At 43.7% G+C, this 23,538-nt stretch overlaps 1 protein-coding gene across 2 annotated transcripts in view; it reads left to right on the forward strand.

The window, feature by feature from the left end:
• Positions 1-23,538, forward strand: part of LOC112264812 (glutamate receptor ionotropic, kainate 5-like) — an 89,851-nt gene that overhangs the window by 46,372 nt on the left and 19,941 nt on the right. Inside the window, exons 3-8 of one of the 2 annotated variants that reach the window (XM_042295607.1) lie at positions 13,650-13,811; positions 14,652-14,816; positions 15,983-16,080; positions 18,808-18,973; positions 21,146-21,324; positions 22,525-22,578. In XM_042295607.1, coding sequence (XP_042151541.1) covers positions 13,703-13,811; positions 14,652-14,816; positions 15,983-16,080; positions 18,808-18,973; positions 21,146-21,324; positions 22,525-22,578 — 771 coding nt within the window. In that variant the 5' untranslated portion in view covers positions 13,650-13,702. The remainder of the gene's footprint in view (positions 1-13,649; positions 13,812-14,651; positions 14,817-15,982; positions 16,081-18,807; positions 18,974-21,145; positions 21,325-22,524; positions 22,579-23,538) is intronic. The other variant, XM_042295608.1, reaches the window with a different exon arrangement.

The raw sequence follows: 23,538 nt of genomic DNA on the forward strand, positions 1-23,538 counted from the left end.
TGCAGTGTTGGCTATAGACAGCATCTGGAGATGGCTTGGTTGGGGGTTGAGGGTTGGATGCGAGCGAGTGAGCGAGGGGCTGGTGGCGGGATGGTCTCCAATGGCCCGTGTCGCTCCAGCTGTCACTCAGTGCCCCCAGGACTCTCCGCTCACACCTTGTCATCTCCTCTGTTACTCAGGGACAGCTGAGAGAGAGGGCAAAAGACAGGCAGAAAGTGAGAGAGATTGAGGAAAAAAGGGGGAGGGAGCCCATAGGCCTACATAGTCATTGGGAGAGAGTGTATGAAAGAGAGAAAGGGAGACAGACAATGGCTAAGAGAGAGAGAGAAAGACAGTATTTCTTGACTAAGATAACACCGTTTGCAGCCGTCCTTTGATATAGAATAGATATTGTCAGAATGGAGGAGATTAACGGGATCTCAAAACCTGCCAAAGGTGCCTTCTTATAAAAGAATCAACCATAAGCCCCACATATCATACAATCTTGCCTTATGTATTGGATGAAACATAGGTGATATTATCAACACAATTTACTTTGTAATTGGTGAATGGGATTGTGTGGTTATGGCAAGAGATAAAGATGCAGAAATCGCTCCCCATTTCCTGGTTGCTAAAATTTGAATAGTTTGCCTAATTTCAGAATACGTGACAAAACAAGCAATAGAGTGGAGTATTATTGTACCATCTAAACCGCTGTGAAATATAGTTTCCCAAACCAAAGATATTGTATTTTCAGTTGTTTGAAACCGGTGTTAAAAAAAAAACACAACTGAAGAACATGAAGCATAGAAATAGCACACATAGAACAGAGCTACTGCTTCTTAGTCTTGTTTTCAATGAGAAAAGCAGATCTATAAGTCACATTCTATGTGAATTTGGTCAGGTTGCCCAAAAAGTTACATATTGCAGTTTTAAAGTGTAGTAGTAATAACAGTCGTTGTAGTGTAGTAGTAGAATAAGAGCATCTGCTAAATGACTAAAATGTCAATGTAGTAGTAGTCTACTGGATCGGCCATTTCATGCAGCGTATACGGTCTAACAATAGCTTTAAGCACTTCATTTGGCCGTGTGTGTGGATAGCTCTGCATGTCCTTTGATTTACACAGTGTGCTACAAAGGGATATACCTCAATCCCCTTACTGCCCAAAAAAATTTAAACCAAGATTCAAGAGAAAAGGAGGGAATAAGAGAGGGTGATATGAGAGACTTAATAGCCTATAATACAATTGATATTTTACAGAGAAGTCTGGGTCTGTGGGTCTCAGCTGGGGCTCGTGTTACTGCACTAGTGATATGCCTGAAATTGGGTCTGCATTCACGCTGCTTTATACCTGTAATCCGGCTTTGCTTCTAGTACCTGGCTGTAATCTGCAGGCATTTTGGTAGTAATCTACCTCAAATGTGTAACGGCATTCAGAGGTGGAAGAAGGATCAGACCAAAGCGCAGCGTGGTAAGTGTTCATGATGTAATATTTAATGAATCGAACTGAACACTGGAATACAAAACAATAAAGTGAACGAATGAAAACCGAAACAGTACCGTGTGGACCAAACACTCACAAGGCAACAAACACTCACACGGAGACCAAACACTCACACGGAGACCAAACACTCACACGGAGACCAAACACTCACACGGAGACCAAACACTCACACGGAGACCAAACACTCACACGGAGACCAAACACTCACAAGGCAACAAACACTCACACGGACACCAAACACTCACAAGGCAACAAACACTCAGACCAAACACGGAGACCAAACACTCACACGGAGACCAAACACTCACACGGAGACCAAACACTCACAAGGCAACAAACACTCACACGGAGACCAAACACTCACAAGGCAACAAACACTCACACGGAGACCAAACACTCACACGGAGACCAAACACTCACACGGAGACCAAACACTCACACGGAGACCAAACACTCACAAGGCAACAAACACTCACACGGAGACCAAACACTCACAAGGAGACCAAACACTCACACGGAGACCAAACACTCACATGGAGACCAAACACTCACACGGAGACCAAACACCCACAAACCAAAAGTGAAACCCAGGCTACCTAAGTATGATTCTCAATTAGAGACAACTAACGACACCTGCCTCTGATTGAGCACCATACTAGGCTGAACACAAAAACCAACATAGAAAAACAAACAGACTGCCCACCCCAAACCCCAACTCACGCCCTGGCCATACTAAAACAAAGAATAAAATAACAGAACTATGGTCAGAGCGTGACAAAATGCTTCTTCTCCGTTTAACCTCACTGAAATGGTCCAAAATGATTGACAACAATATTTGTTTTAAAGACTGTATCAAATAAATAAAACATTTTCTGACATTATTTTAGACTAATGTAATTGCTCAGAGAAACACACTACCGTTCAAAAGGTTGGGGTCACTTAGAAATGTCCTTGTTTTTGAAAGCAATTGTTAATGTTAATGTTGTCAATGACTATTGTAGCTGGAAACAGCAGATTTTTAATGAAATATCTACATAGGCGTACAGAGGCCCATTATCAGCAACCATCACTCCTGTGTTACAATGACACGTTGTGTTGGCTAACCCAAGTTTATCATTTTAAAAGGCTAATTGATCATTAGAAAACCCTTTTGCAACTTTGTTAGCACAGCTGAAAACTGTTGTTTTGATTAAAGAAGCAATAAAACTGGCCTTCTTTAGACTAGTTGAGTATCTGGAGCATCAGCACTTGTGGGTTCGATTACAGGCTCAAAATGGACAGAAACAAAGACTTTCTTCTGAAATTCGTCGGTCTACTCTTGTTCTGAAAAATGAAGGCTATTCCATGGGAGAAATTGCCAAGAAACTGAAGATCTGGTACAACGTGGTGTACTACTCCCTTCACAGAACAGCGCAAACTGTCTCTAACCAGAATCAAAATAGGAGTAGGAGGTCCCGGTGCCAAACTGAGCGAAAGGACAAGTACATTAGAGTGTCTAGTTTGAGAAACAGACGCCTCACAAGTCGTCAACTGGCAGCTTCATTAAATAGTACCCGCAAAACACCAGTCTTCAATTCAAACTAGACACTCTAATGTACTTGTCCTCTTGCTCAGTTGTGCTCCGGGGCCTCCCACTCCTCTTTCTATTCTGGTTAGAGACAGTTTGCGCTGTTCTGTGAAGGGAGTACTACACAGCGTTGTACGAGATCTTCAGTTCCTTGGCAATTTCTCACCTGGAATAGCCTTCATTTCTCAGAACAAGAGTAGTGTGACCGTTCAGGGCGGGGTATTGTGATGGCTATTTAACAGTCTGATAGCCTTGAGATAGACGCTGTTTTGCAGTCTCTCGATCTCAGCTTTGATGCACCTGTACTGACCTCGCCTTCTGGATGATAGCGGGGTGAACAGGCCATGGCTGGGGTGGTTGATGGCCTTCCTGTGACATCGGGTGCTGTATGTGTCCTGGAGGGCAGGCAGTGGTGATGCGTTGAGCAGACCGCACCACCCTCTGTAGAGCCCTGTGGTTGTGGGCGGTGCAGTTGATGTATCAGGTGGTGATACAGCCCGACAGGAAGCTCTCAATGGTGCATTTGTAAAAATTTGTGAGTGTCTTAGGGGCCAAGACAAATTTCTTCAGCTTTCTGAGATTGAAGAGGTGCTGCTGCACCTTCTTCGCCACACTGTCTGTGTAGGTGGACCATTTCAGATTGTCAGTGATGTGTACGCCGAGGAACTTGAAGCTTTTCACCTTCTCCACTGTGGTCCCATCGATGTGGATGGGGGCATGCTCCCTCGGCTGTCTCCTGAAGTCGACTATCAGCACTTTTGTTTTGTTGATGTTGAGGAAGAGGTTATTTTCCTGGCACCACTCCCAGGGCCCTCACGTCCTCCTTGTAGGCTGTCTTGTCATTGTTGGTAATCAGGCCTACTACTATTGTATTATCTGCAAACTTAATGATTGAGTTGGAGTCGTGCGTGGCCACGCATTCATGGGTGAACAGGGAGTACAGGAGGGGGCTGAGCACCCATCCTTGTGGTGCCCCTGTGTTGAGGATCAGCTTAGTGGAGGTGTTGTTTCCAACCTTCACCAACTGGGGGCAGCCTGTCAGGAAGTCCAGGACCCAGTTGCACAGGGCAGGGTTCAGACCCAGGGCCCCGAGCTTAAATCAAATCAAATCAAATCAAATCAAATCTTAATGATGAGCTTGGAGGGTACACTATGGTGTTGAAGGCTGAGCTGTAGTCAATGAACATCATTATTACATAGGTGTTCCTCTTGTGCAGATGGGATAGGGCAGAGTGCAGTGCAACGGCGATTGAATCGCCTGTGGATCTATTGGGGTGGGTCTAGGGTCTCAGGTAAGTTGGAGAAAATGTTCCTGTTTTAAAGCAGATTTCCTGCAATTCTACACATATTATCATGGGGCAGAGAGAAAGATGTTTAGTTGTATAGCTAATCTCATGCTATTCTAAACATTGTGCAATGAGACTGAGAGAATTTTGCATTTTTAAAACTAAATTCCTGCTATTTTACTCATTTTGCCATTAGGCTAAGGGGAAATGTAGCAGTTTTACAGCTAATTTCTTGTAATTCCATTTTTTTAGCCTATACAATCGGAGGTGTGTGGTACGTCAGTGTCTAAGATCCCTCCCAATGTGTTCTCAAACATATAAAACATTTTCAAAAAAGCCTCAGTGCCATTATCCTTACAAGGTGAGGTGTTGAAAGGTACTCAAAACAGGGTTGTCAATCATTTTGACCCCTACTTTTTGAGGAAAATTATTATTACTTGTTAAACAAAATATGTTTCCCTGAGCAATTGCAGTAGTATCAAATAATATAATTTCCCATTTTTGTTTTGCATACAATAGCTCCGTATTTTGAATTATTTATTTTATACAGTCATATTTCCTCATCTTTATCGAGGGTGACAGCAATTTCGGAGCCCACTGTAGTAGGTCAAGTTGTATGCATATGGATTACAACAAGAGGGAGGCTGATTCGGACAAACTCAATTTGAATTTGATAAATCTTTCACATCCACTACAGAACGAAATCCCCAAAGATTTGCGCCGCCTCTTACTGACCAATGAGCCTTGTAAATGTAGAAAGCAAGATATGCTTAAAAACATTCTGGTTTTTAAATATGTTTTGGGAGGAAAATATAGAATGATGTTGATAGAAACCAACGAGGGTCGAAGATGAGGCTATTGACGAATGTAAAAATGTAAGTGTTATTCATTTCGGGATATGACATTTGACTCTAATTACTTCAATAGGTCACATTGGAGCATAGAAGAATCCCCCCGTGTTAATCTACCACTTTGTTTTGATTCATCTCTCTTTCAGTACAAATCCTGGCCACCTCTTCCCCTACGCTTTGTACAGCGCTACACGAGGAGCCGTATGTCTACATTTCCTTGTTTGCAGTAGACATGAAATATGGATATCAGACCGTATCAAACAAACTGTGATTTCCTCTAATAGGCCATTTCAAAAGAACCAAAGCACTGACAGAGAGAGAGTGAGAAGGGAGAGGAGGAAGAGGGGAGAGAGGAGAGAAGAAAGGCGATTGAGGGATTTTTCACTCAGTACTCGCTACCCAGCACAACTGTACAGTTTTTTTCCCCCTCCACTATCCACCCCGGGGATGGTGCGTTTCATAACCACAGGCTGTGATTGATGACAGACTTGGTATTTAGCGCCCAGATCTGACCATTTTGGAAAATTACATTCTGACAGAAAGCAAAAGGAGGACATTATTGCCATGCGGGAGGCGGAATGCTCTTTGCATTTAATTTACCTCCCATAAATCTAGCCTACTCACCCTTTTTTCTTTGGATGCGGAGGGGAGATAAGAGAGGATGGTAAGGGGCCTTGGTGGGGGGAGGGGAGAGGGGGAGCGGGATCAGGTACATTTCCATCAAACACTAGCCAGCCTGTAATGAATCTGATATGACACACGTTGGATGATTTCATGCAGATAACAAAGCATGAGGGAAATGTTTCCCTCTTCCTCAGCCTCTCAGAGTATATGCAATTTACTGCGTGTGAAATTGTAAAATGTTTGTTTCTTTTCCCGATGGTATTTACAGTTCTTATACCAAGTGACAAGTCTGAACATTCAGAGGCTGTTTACACAGGCAGCCCAATTCTGTATTTTAGATGTTTTATAATTGGTCTTTTGACCAATCAGAACAGCCCTGAAAAAGTGCAGATGTGAAAAGATCTGATGTGATTGGTCAAAAAAACAATTAGTGGTTCAAAAAGATCACAGTTATGCTGCCTGTGTAAACTCAACCATACTAGCACACATGATGATATAAGCCTATAGAATGAAGTAACAGACATGCTATACATACTAAGTAGGGAGTAAGTATGTATACTGAGTATGTATAATACATATGGTAGGTTTCAATTAAGCCTGGCTGCATGGCACTTCAAACTGAAAACAATCCCTCTATTTATCTGTTGCACAGATTGTGAGGGCATGGCAAAGCTGGTAGAATACGCTGCTGGCGGCAGAAGCTAGTGGCATATGGAGTGACTCGGTCGCTATAGGGACAGCCCGGCGTTCGCAGCATTCCCTTTGTTTCCACGGCGATGGAGGTAATTAAGAGGAAGTGTGTCCTTAGCGACTCCAGAGGGGTCATTCCCAGCTCCGCTAACTAACTCTCAATGTAAATACTTAATGTACAACAGTTTTCATAAAGCATGCAGCAATGAAAACAACCATGATGCTACTACTGCACTGGGATCCCGCTGCTAGCTATCGGCTCCCTGCTTTTTACAAAAACTGTTTCAATCCCACTTCCTCTTACATCAACCAATTCCAAGAACTGTGTCCTCTGTCAAATCATCCAACTAGAAGGATTGAGAGCGATAAAGAGAGAGAGGGCATTCTCTGTCAAGTACAGTAGTGCGTAACTCCATAGAGCAGAGCGGAAGAACCTGCCATAGATCAGGGGCCATTTTGTTTAATTTTAGCAGCACTCTGACTAACTCATATTAGACTTAGCATGGCTCTACTTTTTATAGGAGTGGTGGATGTGGGGAAGGCTCTAGGGGTGTTAGACTGTCATTTGGCTCGCTGCTGACAGTGAAAGACTGGCAGAGAGCCTACTTTTGCAATTGCAATTTTAATGCACCCCAAATTAGTGAGTCTCTAGTAGCATCCACAATGTCATGGACTAGCTCAGTCAGTGGCCCCTTAATTGAATGTGTCTCTGCATGTTCTGTCAGGGGGAGAGTCAACTTACTCTGTACATCCCATGATGTTAGCTATCTTCATTCCCTGGCCAAGCCCCTGTTAAATGTACCTTAATTGAACGTGTCTCTGTGTAAGGTATCTTCTTGTTATAGGTTGTACTGTGGGCATTTTTACCAGGCTTAGAATCTGTTTACTATGTACATCCCTTGTAGCTAGCTAGTTATCTGTATTCTTTAGCCAAGTTCGTGCTTGTAGAATTGAGAACGTTTTCTCAGAGCCAGTCAAGGTTGTGTTGTGTTCCATCCTTAGAACCTTGCCATACATGTGTAACCTTGGTCAAGTTGGACAGTAAATGCTCTTTTTTCCTCAAATTTGACCAATGTCTGTGCTCTCTAGGCTCACATTTTATATTGCAGTTACCCTCCTGCCCATATATAAAATATATCCACCCTCCCCCTCTCCTCCCCATCTACCTTTTTCCCCCTACTTTCGTTCTGTCTTCGCTGACACTGTAGAATCTCACTCATTCCCCGCTGGTGTGATGTCTCATGTTCTCCTCTGCAGCTGAGCGCAGTCAGGCCACAGAGGTTCAGCCTCACCTTCGCACTGTAGAAGCAATACCCTCTCCTTCCTCCCTTCCTCCCTTCCTTCCTTCCTTCCTCCATGTTTGTGATCGAGTGCTTTAACAACGATTGGAGTAGAGAAACGCAAGAGTAAACCTGGAAAGAACAGCTGAAGCAATATAGAATAGAGGCACAGTGCATGATTTTAATCCATTTATTCACAAAGCCTATATATACAGTACAGCCTACAGTGCAGCCAACTGTACACATACACAGTTGGTACCAACAATGGAACCGCCATTTGTTGGACTGTGCAATACATTAACAATACAGTTGAGTGTCCAGGTGGTTTTCCCTAACCATCTGTGTCAGACAATGGGCCGCCGTTTAAAAGAATACAATTCAAGAAGACACAGAGATGTCAAAACACGCAATTAGTGGAGTCAATGTAAACAATATAGCTAGTTACCACCATTCACCATTCACCATCCACTGCCCATTCCAAATCAATTTGGCTCACTCTTTCATTTCCTGTTTGTGCCGCATGCGGTGACATGCTAGCTGTCGGAAGAAAGCACAGCGGTAAGGGTGTGCTCGTGTTGAACCCATGCCACTGTTTGTAGGGAGAAATGTATGTCATGTGCCTCGGGCTAAATGAAAGGATTACCATGTCATTATAGCATTTGAGTCAGCAAGACGGCTCCATGATGCCGGCTAAGCAAAACAAAACCGTCTTATCCCCCAGGAATATAATGCTAATATTCTATATTTAGGGACGGTATTAAGTCCCATTACCCAACAGACTAACAATTGATCCGGATGGATTCTTTTAAATATGTTATTGGACCATAAACATATTTGGCTCATTAAACTATAAGGTCCAAATAATGATGATCCATGCTGCTTTGAAAATATAATAAATAAACAAGCCTACAAGCAATACAAGACTCTATTATTATGGTGGGAGAATATAATACAGTTTTAAATAACTCAATGAATCGTAAATGTCATGCCCTGATCTGCTTCACCTGTCCTTGTGCTTGTCTCCACCCCTCTCCAGGTGTCGCCCATCTTCCCTATTATCCCCTGTGTATTTATACCTGTGTTCTCTGTCTGCTTGTTGCCAGTTCGTCTTGTTCATTCAAGCTTACCAGAGTTTTTCCTGTCAGCTCCTTTCGTTTCCCGGCCTCTCTTTGCTAGTCCTCCCAGTTTGACCTTTGCCTTTCCTGACCCTGAGCCTGCCTGTTGTCCTCTACCTTTGCTCCACCGCTGGTTTACTGAACCCTGCCTGTCCCTGACCCTGAGCCTGCCTGTCGTCCTCTACCTTTGCTCCACCGCTGGTTTACTGAACCCTGCCTGTCCCTGACCCTGAGCCTGCCTGTCGTCCTCTACCTTTGCTCCACCTCTGGTTTACTGAACCCTGCCTGTCTCTGACCCTGAGCCTGCCTGTCATCCTCTACCTTTGCTCCACCGCTGGTTTACTGAACCCTGCCTGTCCCTGACCCTGAGCCTGCCTGTCGTCCTCTACCTTTGCTCCACCTCTGGTTTACTGAACCCTGCCTGTCCCTGACCCTGAGCCTGCCTGTCGTCCTCTACCTTTGCTCCACCGCTGGTTTACTGAACCCTGCCTGTCCCTGACCCTGAGCCTGCCTGTCGTCCTCTACCTTTGCTCCACCGCTGGTTTACTGAACCCTGCCTGTCCCTGACCCTGAGCCTGCCTGTCGTCCTCTACCTTTGCTCCACCTCTGGTTTACTGAACCCTGCCTGTCCCTGACCCTGAGCCTGCCTGTCATCCTCTACCTTTGCTCCACCTCTGGTTTACTGAACCCTGCCTGTCCCTGACCCTGAGTCCGCCTGCCGTCCTGTACCTTTGCCGTACCCTGGATTTCTCGACCCCTGCCTACCTTGACCTGTCTTTATCTGCCCCTGTTTGCTACAATAAACAGTGTTACTTCAACAGTTTGCATCTGGGTCTTATGTTGACCCCTGATAGGAAAGGAAACCACATTATAAACTATCACCCTCATGCACGAATATCATGGATATATTGGAATGAGTGGATATACAGTATGGAGGCTTAAATATCCTGGCCTAGTGAGATATACATGGCATAGGCTCAATCAAGTCATCTTGATTAAATTATGTAATTCTTAAAATTGTTGATAGGGGTCAAATTTGCTCTTACAGAATTTCCATGTGGGAGAGGATATTGGACATTGATATTGACTAGACCCAAAAAATGTATAACTGACTTTTTCCAACATACCATAGGTACAGCAAGATCCCCTTGTTGCTTGGCCTTTAGAGGCAATTGAATAGTCATCTTTAAAACAAAAGCAATTTAGGTGAAAAGAGTTCATATTCGCAAAGGACATTGAGGGACTAATAGTACAGATAGATAACAATAAAAACTGTACCATAGAGGCACAGAATAAGTTAGAGGAACTTATTTAAGAGAGATTAAGTGTCATATTATTTTTTTTAAATTAAGCGTACTGGATGGAATATGGGGAAAAATGCCCCAAATTCTTTTTTAATCTTCAACATAGAAATGTTACCAAAAATGATTTACTAAAACGTATTACAAATGATGGAGTCACCCATGATTCACTAAACAATATTTTGAAAGAGGGACCAAAGAACTTTAAGAATAAGTTTTCATTTCAGTTTCCTCCATTTCCACTAACGAAAGTTAATTTCTATTAATAATGTACAAATAACGCTGTACAGAAAGATTCATGTGAAGGCCAAATTACAGAGGTGGAACCTGATGCAATTAAAGCCTTTAACTCCAGGGCTGGCATACCAGCCGTGAGGTACACAGCCTGGAGGCATATCAAACCTTTTTGATGTACTTAAAAAAAGGTCTGTTATTGTTTTAACCACTCCTTTAAAAATGGTAGATTATCAGATACTCGACAAGGTTTTATTTCACTATTACTAATTCAGGACTCAGGGTGGTAAACATGTTTTTATTTTTTTATTTTTTTATTTATTCCTCCAGGTAGGTTAGTTGAGAACAAGTTCTCATTTGCAACCGCAACCTGGCCAAGAAAAAAAATATAAAGATCCAGTCCATTAAAAAAATTGGAGGCGCCTTACACTTCAGTGTTATGCCACAAAAAAAATTTGCAAAATGCATAGCGCATAGAATTAAAAAGGTATTGTCGGATATTATTCATCCTAATCAGTCAGGTTTTTTACATGGACGATACAGTGGAGATAATATAAGACAAGTACTGGAAACAAAAGAACACTATGAAATATCTGGGAAAGCAGGCCTGGTATTCATAGCTGACTTTAAAAAGGCTTTTGATAAACTAAGACTGGAGTTTATACTGAACAGAAATATAAACGCAACATGTAAAATGTTGGTCCCATGTTTCATGAGATTAAATAAAATATTCTTTACACAGGTGCACTTTCTGCTAGGAACAATAACAGGCCACTCTAAAATGTGCAATTTTGTTTACATCCTTGTTAGTGAGCAGTTCTTCTTCGCCAAGATAATCCATTCACTTGACAGGAGTGGCATATCAAAAAGCTGATTAAACGTCATTATCTTTACATTACACAGGTCCACCTTGTGCTGGGGACAATAAAAGGCCACTCTAAAATGTGCAATTTTGTCACACAACACAATGCCACAGAGGTCAAGGTTTGAGGGAACTAGCAATTTGCAGGCTGACTGCAGAATGTTAATTTCTCCACCATAAGCCGCCTCCGTTGTTTTAGAGAATTTGGCAGGACGCCCCACCGGCCTCACAACCACAGACCATGTGTAACCATGACAGCCCAGGACCTCCACATCCGGCTTCTTCACCTGTGGGATTATCTGAGACCAGCCACCCGGACAGTAGATGAAACTGTGGGTTTGCACAACCGAATAATTTTGAACTGTCAGAAACCTTCTCAGGGAAGCTCATCTGCGTGCTTGTTGTCCTCACCAGGGTCTTGAGTTCGAAGTTCGGTGTCATAGCCGACTTCAGTGGGAAAATGCCCACCTTCGATGGTCACTGGCATGCTGGAGAAGTGTGCTCTTCACGAATGAAGCCCGGTTTCAACTGTAATGGGCAGATGGCAGACAGTATGTAAAATAATGTTGGAGGCTGCATCAGATGATCTGGCCTCCACAATCATCAACCCAATTGAGGTGAGTTGGACCACAGAGTGAAGGAAAAGCAGCCAACAAGTGTTCCTTCAAGACTGTTGGAAAAGCATTCCAGGTGAAGCTGGTTGAGAGAATGCCAAGAGTGTGCAAAGCTGTCAAAGGCAAAGGGTGGCTACTTTGAAGAATCTCAAATATATATTGATTTGTTTAACACTTTTTTGGTTTTTGATTCTATATGTGTTTTTTCATAGTTTTTATGTCTTCACTATTATTCTACTATGTAGAAAATAGTAAAAATAAAGAAAAACCCTGGAATAAGTAGGTGTGTCCAAACTTTTGACTGGTACTGTGTATATATGTAATCTGCAGTTCAAACAATAGCAAAGCCACCACACCACCACTGTTTTGGTGAACAGCTGAGGGATGGGTCTGGTGATATGTAACCGCTCAAATTCATAGACAGAGCTATGGATGCAAGGACTCACCATCGATCAACACAGTTCTGACCATGTTCTGTAAACAAAGGATATATTTTGGGTTCTGATGGGGTATGACAGTTTAACTAAGCTCATGAGATGTTTAGAAGTTCTACTCTTCAAGACTCAATGGCTATATGTATCATTAATTTAAAAGTCCCCAAAAAATGGATGTGGCATTCTAAGATTGCCTCTTTAAGCTAACGCACCCAGAGGTGCCGTGTTTTGTAGCAGTGTACTGTAACAGCAGGCTCACTACATGGCACCACTTATAGCCTAGCGGAAGATCCTAATTAATTAGGATCATTATAATATTTATTTCTACCAGGCACCATTTCTCATTTTCTCCTACAATTTGTACCGTGTCTATTCCTACTATATTTTCTGTCACTCAGTGCAGCTGTCTCGTGCTCTCTCTCTCTCTCTCTCTCGCTCTCTCTCTCTAATATTAGCTCCATTCGCTTTCTTTATCTATTACCGCTCATCTCACTCTCTCGCACTCCTCAGCCTCTTGCCTCGTCAGCCTGTCCTACTCAACTCTTTCAATTCAAATTCTTTTTGGAATCCAGTTTAAATGCACGCAGGAAGGCGTGTCCTTGTCAGGACAAATAAGCATTTAGCAGGGGTAACAAATCAGACAGTTGACAAAACAACTCGCTGTCCAGAGTACAGATGAAGTTATGGGATGTGATGGAACGATATTAGATTTGTTTTACCCCGTGGCTACATCCTGTGTTCAGTTATGCCGGCACTCCCTAAATCTCACTACTGTAGCTGTAATCTACTTTGAAGATTTTTTACACATTTTACCATCCCTCCCCAACTAATTATCCTATTTTTCGACACCTTTATCTCTCCTTTTTTCTCTCGCTCCATTTCTCTCTCTCTCTCCTGGCTTCCCCTATTTCTTTGTGCTCGCTTTGTGCTCTTTAAGTTTTCCTTGAGTGACTAATTCTGGTAACCATGTGAGTTTCTATGTGAGTGGGACCTATCTGTGTGTGTGTGTGCTGCCTCCTAACCTCTGAAATATAGACATTAAGTCCTGGGGAGCATCTCAATTGCATACTCCACACGTCCTCTCTCCTCACCTCCTTCGAGTAGCAAGGACCTATTGGAGTAGAAGGTCAGAGGGGAGGGGCCTCTGGCTTGTTCATCCAATGGATTTTAAGGAGGCGAGGAGAGAGGATGGGAGGAGTACGCAACTGAGATTCTCCCCTAGTCAGGTGTGTATTATATCACGTAGCTCCAGCCATATATTATGTCATATAGTTGTATATTATGTTATAATGAGTCCTCCCATCCAGCAGGTGGTGGACCAGGCAGCCAGAAGACCGTTCTCCATGAGGAGTAGTGGAAGATGCCGGCTCTGCCAGCGCTGCTGCTGTCGATTTACTTCCTCTTACTGTTGCTGACCATGGCCCCGCTCTCTTTCACCCAGGCTCCCGCACTCTCCTCTGTCAGAATGGGTGGGATTTCTACTAGTTACCACAGCCACAAAGTCAAAATGGGCTATATCATAAATGGGATTACAAATGTAGAATTAATCAAAATATAGGACAGAACACACATGAAAACACAGCATGGTAGCAACACAACATGACAACAACATGGTAGCAACACAACACGGCAGCAGCACAACATGGTAGCAGCACAAAACGTGGTACAAACATTATTGGGCACAGACAACGGCACAAAGGGCAAGGAGGTAGAGACAACAATACATCACGCGAAGCAGACACAACTCTCAGTAAGAGTGTCAGTAAGAGTGTCTGGTAACACAGGAAGCTGCAGTACAGTACAGTTCACAGTACAATGTTCTATCAATGTCTCCATGGATACGCATACTGTAGGCTAATTGAAGATCAGGAAGATAAGGCTTGGATCAGAGAATGCCTCATTCCTCAGTAATTGTAATGTAAACAAGGGTCGTTTACCATAAGGATGATAGGATCATTTATGAACTCATTTGGTTATGTACATCTCGCTGACTTCCCCGATGTGATCATCATTCAGTGATCGTCCTAAATGTCAGATGACAGGTTGTCCAGTTTTCCCCCTGAATAACCTTTCCTTGAAAATGTCTCTAGTCCGTGTGATTCTCTGTGACTCACCCCTGGTATCCATTTTGCAGATGGGTTGAATGTTAGTCAAAAGGTCAGCCTCATTGGAACATAGATCAGATAGACTTACTTTGAAAGGAATCACAAAACCCAACAGTGGATTTGAATCCATCTGCCCCCGGGTCTGGTTTTTCATGCTCCTTTATCTTCTCGTCTGTCTTTCTATCGTTCTATTTATCCCCCCAGCGGCCATTTTGGACGACCAGTCGGTGTGTGGGCGAGGGGAGCGGCTAGCGCTGGCCCTGGCCAGGGAGAACATTAACAGTATTTTTGAGGGCCAGTCCAGAGCCCGGGTGGAGGTGGACATCTTCGAGCTACAGAAGGACTCACAGTACGACACCACCGATACCAGTAAGCATGATCAGTACAAACTATTTTCTAAATTGAGCTGGATAGACATTTTATTCATTCAAATGTGACCGACGGGTTTCAAATTCAGGTCGAATCCTGAGTACCGCAAGAATGTATTAGCCCGCTGAGCTAATGCCAATGTTCCACTTATTGTCAACTATATCTGGATAGACACTTTACGCATACAAATTTGACAGAATGGGTTCAAACCAAGATCTCCTGAGTGCCACAAGACTGTTAGCCCTCTGAGCTAAAGACAATACATTATCTCAGAGGAGCTAATGCAAGTCTTCTGATCCCAGGCAAGGTTACTCATCACACGAGTTACACCGACATACACTCACACACTCACAGTGTACCGCTGACAGAAGTCATTGTCTTGGAGAAGGACGAATCGACAGAGGAAGCTAAGTGTGTGTGTCCGAGATCATTATTTTTCACGTCATAGCCTTTTGTACTCCCACCATCACAAAGGGATGCAATATGGTAGTGGGTGTTAACAGTTGCTCTTTAAACAGTGAGTGACCTGCAAGTATTCACGTGCAAACACACTCATACACACATACACACCACAGGAGGTTGGTGGCACATTAATTGGGGAGGACGGGCTTGTGGTAATGGATGGAGCGGAGTTGGTGGAATGGTATCAAATACATGGTTTGATGCCATTCCATTTACTCCGTTCCAGCCATTACTGTGCCCTTTCCTCCCCTCAACAGCCTCCACTGATACACACACACACATTGCTGATCTGTCTCGGATCTGGGAGAGCCGTGGAGGATTTCTGAACAGAATAATAACACTCATCTCCAATAGACAGAGTGTGGATTCAGATTGCCGTTATGGCCACAATTAATCAAAAGTGTCCAGCATTGACTCTTAATTTGATATATCATCCAAGAACTGGACAGAGACAGAACTGGACCTCGTCCAGAACTGGACCTATGTCTTGCTGGTGAATTCTCTCTCCTTACTAATTCCCCCCTTTCTCATTCCCTCCCGTCTGTCCGTGTCCGTGTCTGTGTCTGTCTGTGTCTGTCTGTGTCTGTCTGTCTGTATGTCTGTCTGTCTGTCTGTCTGTCTCTGTCTGTCTGTCCCCTCGTTTCTCTCTCCCCCCCCCATCTCGCTGCTGTCTGTCTCTCCTCTCTATCTCCCCTCTGTCTCAGTGTGTCAGATATTGCCAAAGGGGGTGGTCTCTGTGATTGGCCCCGCCTCCAGTCCTGCCTCAGGGTCAACTGTCAGTCACATCTGTGGAGAGAAGGAGGTGAGCTAGCTATGTCCTCTAAACCACATTCACACTGCTACTCATACTATATCCCCAAACTCCCATAAACCACTACTCCACTACTTGTCTGCTTACTGGATGATTACCAATCATTGAAAGGACTGGATAGGTTTCGGACATTTTGTTTATACCTATCCTGCTGGGGTTTACTTATTAAGGAAGTGTTCTCTCAGATTATTAGGTACACTCATCTAGCACCAACAATCATACCACGCTCAAAGTTGCTTAGGTCACTTGTTTTGCCCATTCTAACGTTCAACTGAACAGTAACTGGATGCCTGGATGCCTGTCTGCCTGCTTTATATAGCAAGCCAAGGCCACATGACTCACTGTCTGTAGGAGCAATCCATTTTCATGAACGGTTGGTGTACCTAATAAACTGGCTGGTGACTGTATGTAGCACTGCTATAAATTCAAATCAAACTTTATTTGTCACATGAGCCAAATACAACAAGTGTAGACCTTACAGTGAAATGCTTATTTACATCCATTAACCAACAGTGCAGATCAAAAGAGTTAAGAAAATATTTACCAAATAAACTAAAGTAAAAAATAATAAAAAGTAACACAATAATAAGGCCTTTTACAGGGGGTACCGGTACCGAGTCAGTGTGCGAGGGTACAGGTTAGTGGAGGTTATTTGTACATGTAGGTAGGGATGAAGTGACTATGCATAGATAATAAACAGCAATTAGCAGCAGTGTACAAAACCAATGGATGGGGGGGATCAATGTAAATAATCTGTTGGCCATTTGATTAATTGTTCAGCAGTCTTATGACTTGGGGGTAGAAGCTGTTAAGGAGCCTTTTGGACCTAGACTTGGTGCTCCGGTACCGCTCGCCTTGCGGTAGCAGAGACAACAGTCTATGACTTGGGTGACTGGAGTCTCTGACAATTTTATGGGCTTTCCTCTGACACCGCCTATTATATAGGTCCTGGATGGCAGGAATCTTGGCCCCAGTGATGTACTGGGCCGTACGCACTACCCTCTGTAGCGCCTTACGGTCAGATGCCGAGCAGTTGCCATACCAGGTGGTGATGCAACTGGTCAGGATGCTCTCGATGGTGCAGCTGTAGAACTTTTTGAGGATCTGGGGACCCATGCCAAATCTTTTCAGTCTCCTGGGGGGGAAAAGGTTTTGTCGTGCACTCTTCACGACTGTCTTGGTGTGTTTGAACCATGATGGTTCGTTGGTGATGAGGACACCAAGGAACTTGAAACTCTCGACCCGCTCCACTACAGCCTCGTAGATGTTAATGGGGTCCTGTTCGGCCCACCTTTTCCTGTAGTCCATGATCAGCTCCTTTGTCTTGATCACATTGAGGGAGAGGTTGTTGTCCTGGCTGTCTCATAATTGTCGGTGATCAGGCCTACCACTGTCGTGTTGTTAGCAAACTTAATGATGGTGTTTGCTTTGGATAAAAGCCTCTGCTAAAATGGCATATGTTTTAAGTCCTTTCAGGTCAGTTGATGTTAGGGAGAGGAGACGTGGAAGCAGTTCATGTTGGGACACAGCCCACATCACTCTAGGAAATGTCCTCTCTGACCTCTCTCTCTCGGTCGTAGTTTAGTGAACTCTGTAATGAGTTAACTGTGGCTCATTCAGTTCGAACCTGCATGGTCACACTTTGGTCATGCAGAGATTTAACCTGGTTAATACTCCTTCTTTCACTAGCTATGATAATGAATCAGTCTTAAACCGTGGTTAGATTACGATCTCTCGTCATATAAATCTGCAATGGGATGCTGTCAATCATCTACCAATGGAAATCTCTTCAGGCATTTTCACATTAGATTTCATTTCAGTACGGGCCAAGCAGCATTTCATCCCAGGGGCGAAACAATTCAGACCTGGCCCTTAGCCAGATGAAGTCAAACAAGGGTTTAAAATCTCGCAATAGGAAGAAAATGCAAATGTGAAGAAAATAGAGCCTGTTTACCGTCTATGGATGAAATACCAGTATATAAACAGCTTTTGCTTTGTTTGGGTTGAATTGGGTTGAATATGTCAATGTGATGGACAGTGCATGATAATAATGTCCAGGGTAAAAGCTTGAATGCTTAAACTCCCAAATGCAGCCATTTTTTTTAAATATCAATATCAAATAATGACCTTGCTGTAATAGTTCTCAAGCAAGAATTTTGCTAGGACTGTCTGGGAGTGGTCTGAGTGACGGGGGACAGGGGTAGAGATATGTCATCTGAAAACTAGCTGTTATTGGCAGAAGTCTTACACTCTCTTTGTTATTGGTCTATATGAACGTATACTGCCTGGTGATGGCACCAGGCATGCAAACAACTCCACCCATGCAAAACCTGCTGATTTAGAAGGTCTTGTGTAGATTGTATCTTCAACCAGCAACTATCAGGAAATATCCCCGATCAAATGTTTTCCCACTTTTTACAGTGTTAGTTTCATCAGCTGTTGTACAATATGATACAAAACACAGGAAAATATCATTTTGACTGCACTGGGCCTTTAAACCCAACCCCTTCATCTCCCTTCCTTTACTCTTTGTGTATGATATGATACTAATAATTTTGCTTATTATAGTATACACAAGTATGATAATAATAATCCATTATCATCATACGTGACCATCATTTATAACATACTCACATAAACAACTGTGCACACTTCCCATGATCGATTCATGATGCCTAAAAGAGCATTTATAATGCCGTTTGTTGCCTGCTGTCTCAGATCCCTCATGTGAAGGTGGGCCCGGAGGAGACGCCCAAACTCCCATACCTCCGCTTCGCCTCGGTCAGTCTCTACCCCAGCAACGAGGACCTGAGCCTGGCTATTGGGGCCATCCTCCGCTCTTTCAGCTACCCCACCGCCAGCCTCATATGCGCCAAGGCAGAGTGTGAGTGTATATGCCTCAGGTTGTCTGATACTGCATGCATGTTCCTATAGTTCCCTACTTGTAGAATTCCGTACTACAATATTTCCCTACGTACACATTTTGTGGAAAGGATTCAACATGGAACCCAAAAGTGTTCTATCTTGAACCTAAAATGGTCCTTTGGCTGTCCCCATGGGAGAACCTTTTGAAGAACCCTTTTTGGTTCCATGTAGACCCCTTTCCACAGAATATTTTACATGGAACCACAAAGGGTTCTACCTGTAACCAAAAGTGGTTCTACCTGGAACCAAAAAGGGTTCTCCTAGGGGGACACCCGAAGGGGGACACCCTTTTTTCTAAGAGTGTACAGTCTACTTCCTTTACCTCCATACATCAACTCTCCACGGTTACGGGTTGATCTGAACAAAGGTTGAGTCTGAGTGCAGGATGTTTGATACTGCATTTGTCTCATGCTTCTAGACCTTGATTATTGTTGCAGTATCACCTGTGTGAGCGTGGAGAGTGTATAAGAAATGATACATTGTATACGTTGTCAAATGAGATGCCCTGCGTTGCTGTTTTCCTCAAGGTGCATGTTTACATTTGAGTCATTTAGCAGATGCTCTTATCCAGAGCGACTAACATGAGCAATTAGGGTTAAGAGCCTTACTTAAGGACACATCAACAGATTTTTCACCTAGTCTGCTCGGGAACTCAAACCAGTGACCTTTCGGTTACTGGCCCAACGCTCTTAACCGCTAGGCTACCTGCCGCCTCCATGCTCATGTAATCCTTTATTTAGCAGGTTCAAGTAGTCCAAGTAGCTTCAAGTAGTGCATATGTAACCGATGTGAAATGGCTAGCTAGTTAGCGGTGGTGCGCGCTAATAGCGTTTCAATCGGTGACGTCACTCGCTCTGAGACCTTGAAGTAGTTGTTCCCCTTGCTCAGCAAGGGCCGTGGCTTTTGTGGCGTGACGGGTCACGATGCTTCGTTGGGTGTCAGTTGTTGATGTGTGCAGAGGGTCCCTGGTTCGAGCCCAGGTAGGGGCGAGGAGAGGGACGGAAGCTATACTGTTACACATAGCTATCTGTTGAGGTTCATGTATTGTGTGTATGTTTTGACGCTTTAGACTTGTCAGCGTACAGCCGATGCCCCTGAAGCTTCAGCAGAGCAGTAGTGCGTATCATTTTGCATTGGTCTGATGCTCCTCTCTTCAAATAATACAACTCCAACAAAGACCCTGAACTGTACAAGAGTACTCCAGTAGCCTGGAGCCATTCATACAACCCCTCTATCACCCTCCCATCATTCCTCCTGCGTTCCAGTGTCCCCTGCACACAGAGTGCAGCCGCCCAGCCAGTCTAGGTGGTGGATTAGCCCAGCTCCCCTCCATAGTGGCTTATGCCTTCCACTTATGAGCTGCTGCTCTACTCGACTGCTCAGGTCTAGGCCAAGGTTGCCGAACGCATCTTTTAACAGTCCGCGCCACCCTCCCTCTTTATGGAGCCCACTATTTTCCTCTTGGCTGGTCTAGTTTGCGCTCTGTGTAATGTTCTTTCGCAAAATGGTGTCTATTCTTTCCTCTTCCCTTGGTTTTTTTTGTTTTATTTTCCAGCCAGCTATGTTGCCACTGTTTTGGTTTGTCTGTTCCCTGTTTAAGGCCCAGATTATCAAGGTCAGGCATGTGATAGACTCGTTTCTGGATAGAGTAACTCACTGGTCACTGAATGTTATGAAAAGGGGTAGGAAGTAAAGGTGGACATGTACTTTCTGTCCAGGGATGAAGAGGAGGATGGTCCTCCTCATTCATTTCAGGAAAAAATGAAACAATTTAACACGTTCAGAAATCCTTCTTGTAACTCAAACGATACCTTTGTTTACACACCTCACCTAAATATCTGATTAAACATACTGGTAACAGAGAATGTGAAAATATGTGTTAACAGCACCAGCTAGACATGTACAGTTACCTTCTGGTTGCCAAAGTAGATTTAACGTTACTACACAGCATAATATAAAGTGATGGGGGGGACAGAGAAATAGAGCAGAATATCATGTTTTTCCGGTAGCAGTAATCAAAATGTCTTTTGAAATAGCAATACAGTGCTATAGTAATCTGTAATGTTTGGTTGAGGTATCACAAAGTATGTGTTTCATCAAGCCTCTGAAGTGCTCCGCCTCCACCCCCTAGGCCTGCTGCGATTGGAGGAGCTGGTACGGCGCTTCCTGATCTCCCGGGAAACACTGTCCGTTAGGATGCTGGACGAAAGCCTGGACCCCACCCCCCTGCTAAAGGAGATTAGAGACGATAAAGTGGCTACTATCATCATCGACGCCAATGCTTCCATCTCCTATCTCATCCTCAGAAAGGTCAGGACCCTCACCAGGCTACAGTCACAAAGACAACTAACAACAGTGTGGTCCTCTGTAGCTCAGGTGAAAGAGCAAGGCGCTTGCAATGCCAGCATCGTGGGTTTGATTCTCGGGACCACCTGTACGTAAAATATATGCACGCATGACTGTAAGTCACTTTGGATATAAGTCCTGCTTAACGGAATATACTAGTATTATATATTTAAGCAATAAGGTCCAAGAGGGTGTAGTATACAGTATGGCCTATATACCACGGCTGTTCAAACATGACGCAAACGTTCCTGGATACAGCCCTTAGCCGTGGTATACTGGCCAATTACCACAAACCTCCGAGGTGCCTTATTGCTATTATAAACTGGTTAACAATCTAATTAGAGCAGTACAAATAACTGTTTTGTCATACCCGTGGTATACGGTCTGAAATACCACCGATGACAGCCAATCAGCATTCAGGGCTCGAACTATCCAGTTTATAATACAGTTTAAAATCTTTCAAAGAATCAAGTAGCACATTATTTGAAGGTTACCTAGAGCTACATAAGGACTTCATAACACATGTATAACTCACACATAACACATTTGTAAGCAGCACATAAGCATTCCATAAATGCTTATGTCAAGTTGATAATTGTATCATAGCAATGTCACCATGATATAATTAATCTACTTGAAGGCGTTGACATGAGCATTTATTACATTCAAGAAATGCTTAAGCACTGCTTATGAATCTGCTACATCTGAATTATTCATGTTTTAGCAGATCCTTATGTAGGTTCGCTTTGCCCAGCTCAATGTCATTCTCTGCAGTATAAAACACACAGCACCATTTATCCTACTCAATATTGTGGCCAGAAGGCACATTATATATGTATGCTTTGAAATGATGTATTATTCTGTTCCGTAGTCTACTGGTGGCACCAGTACTGTAAGCTATGTAAACGCTAGATGTGGTGTTGACGTATGCTATGTGTATGCACGTGTAATCAACTGTCAAAAATAGCAGATATGCGCTGTTAGCTTTCAACGGTCAAAGCTCTACATGCCAAACACCTGCTCATATGTCTAAAGCTAGCAAACTTGTTACCTGAATGCCATATGATAAAGTTACTGCATCACCCACAGTGCAGCGCAATTCAGTGTATCAGCACTGTTACAATGCCCCCCCCCCTCACCCCTCTCTCCTTTTCCACCCCTCAGGCATCAGAACTGGGGATGACATCAGCGTTTTACAAGTACATACTCACCACAATGGTAAGAGCATACCAATCAAAATTCTCCTCCCCTCCCTCTCCGTACCCTACCCACAATCCTCTCTGCTCGGCCTGTGGACGGCTATCGCGGCAGATCTCATCTGAAATGCATGATGGGAGTGCACCGCTAGTCATCATTATTTCTGTGCCTGGCGCATGCCCTTGTGCGAGGTGACTTACATAGCTAGTAATATTTTCTACATCGTATCCCGTCCCGTCTACAGTGCAGGGCATTTTTGCTGTGGTACTTACAAGGGCGCATGCCTCACACACCCAAGTGAGAAACGGCAGTTCCCTGAACATTGGAGAGGGACCAGAAATGTCTAAATCATGACCCTTTTCATTTTCATAGCTGAATGGCACGCCGCTCTACTGTCTGGAACTAGAACCGTTGGTGTCCTGCCTCCCGGTACCAAAACGCTGTCCCTGTATTGTACCATGGTCTCCTTAGTGTATTCAGCTACTGTGGGATGCTGTGGTAAACTGTTACTACCGCTGTCCAACTGCAATGAACTTTTCCAGAGCCGTATTTCAGATAGGCTGTATTTCAAAATTATTTTAAAGAGAAGAAAGATGTACTTACTTACTACCCCTATTCCACACTGCTATCTCATACCTCACTGTCAGTGGCGGTCAGTGCCGTTTATGAGCATGTCCTTATTTCTTTTACAGCTTGTTGGATGACTGTCGTTCATATTCCATTCACCCAGTTCAATGTAACATCAATAGGTTTAGGCTACTACATGATACAAAAATGTTCCCCATACCCATCATGAGGTTTCTACAAACTAGCCGATGAATGAAAGTTTACAACATAGGTGCACACAGGTCTAGAGAATTTTGCAATGACAGACAGTGACACATGGACAGACAGTGACACATTCAATACCTCCTTGCACACTCTTGCCTGCATCTAGTTTATCTAGGGTGTAATCATTAGTCCAACAGTTGCAAATGAGAG

This window comes from Oncorhynchus tshawytscha, linkage group LG13 (genome assembly GCF_018296145.1).
Source record: "Oncorhynchus tshawytscha isolate Ot180627B linkage group LG13, Otsh_v2.0, whole genome shotgun sequence".
NCBI lineage: Eukaryota > Metazoa > Chordata > Actinopteri > Salmoniformes > Salmonidae > Oncorhynchus > Oncorhynchus tshawytscha.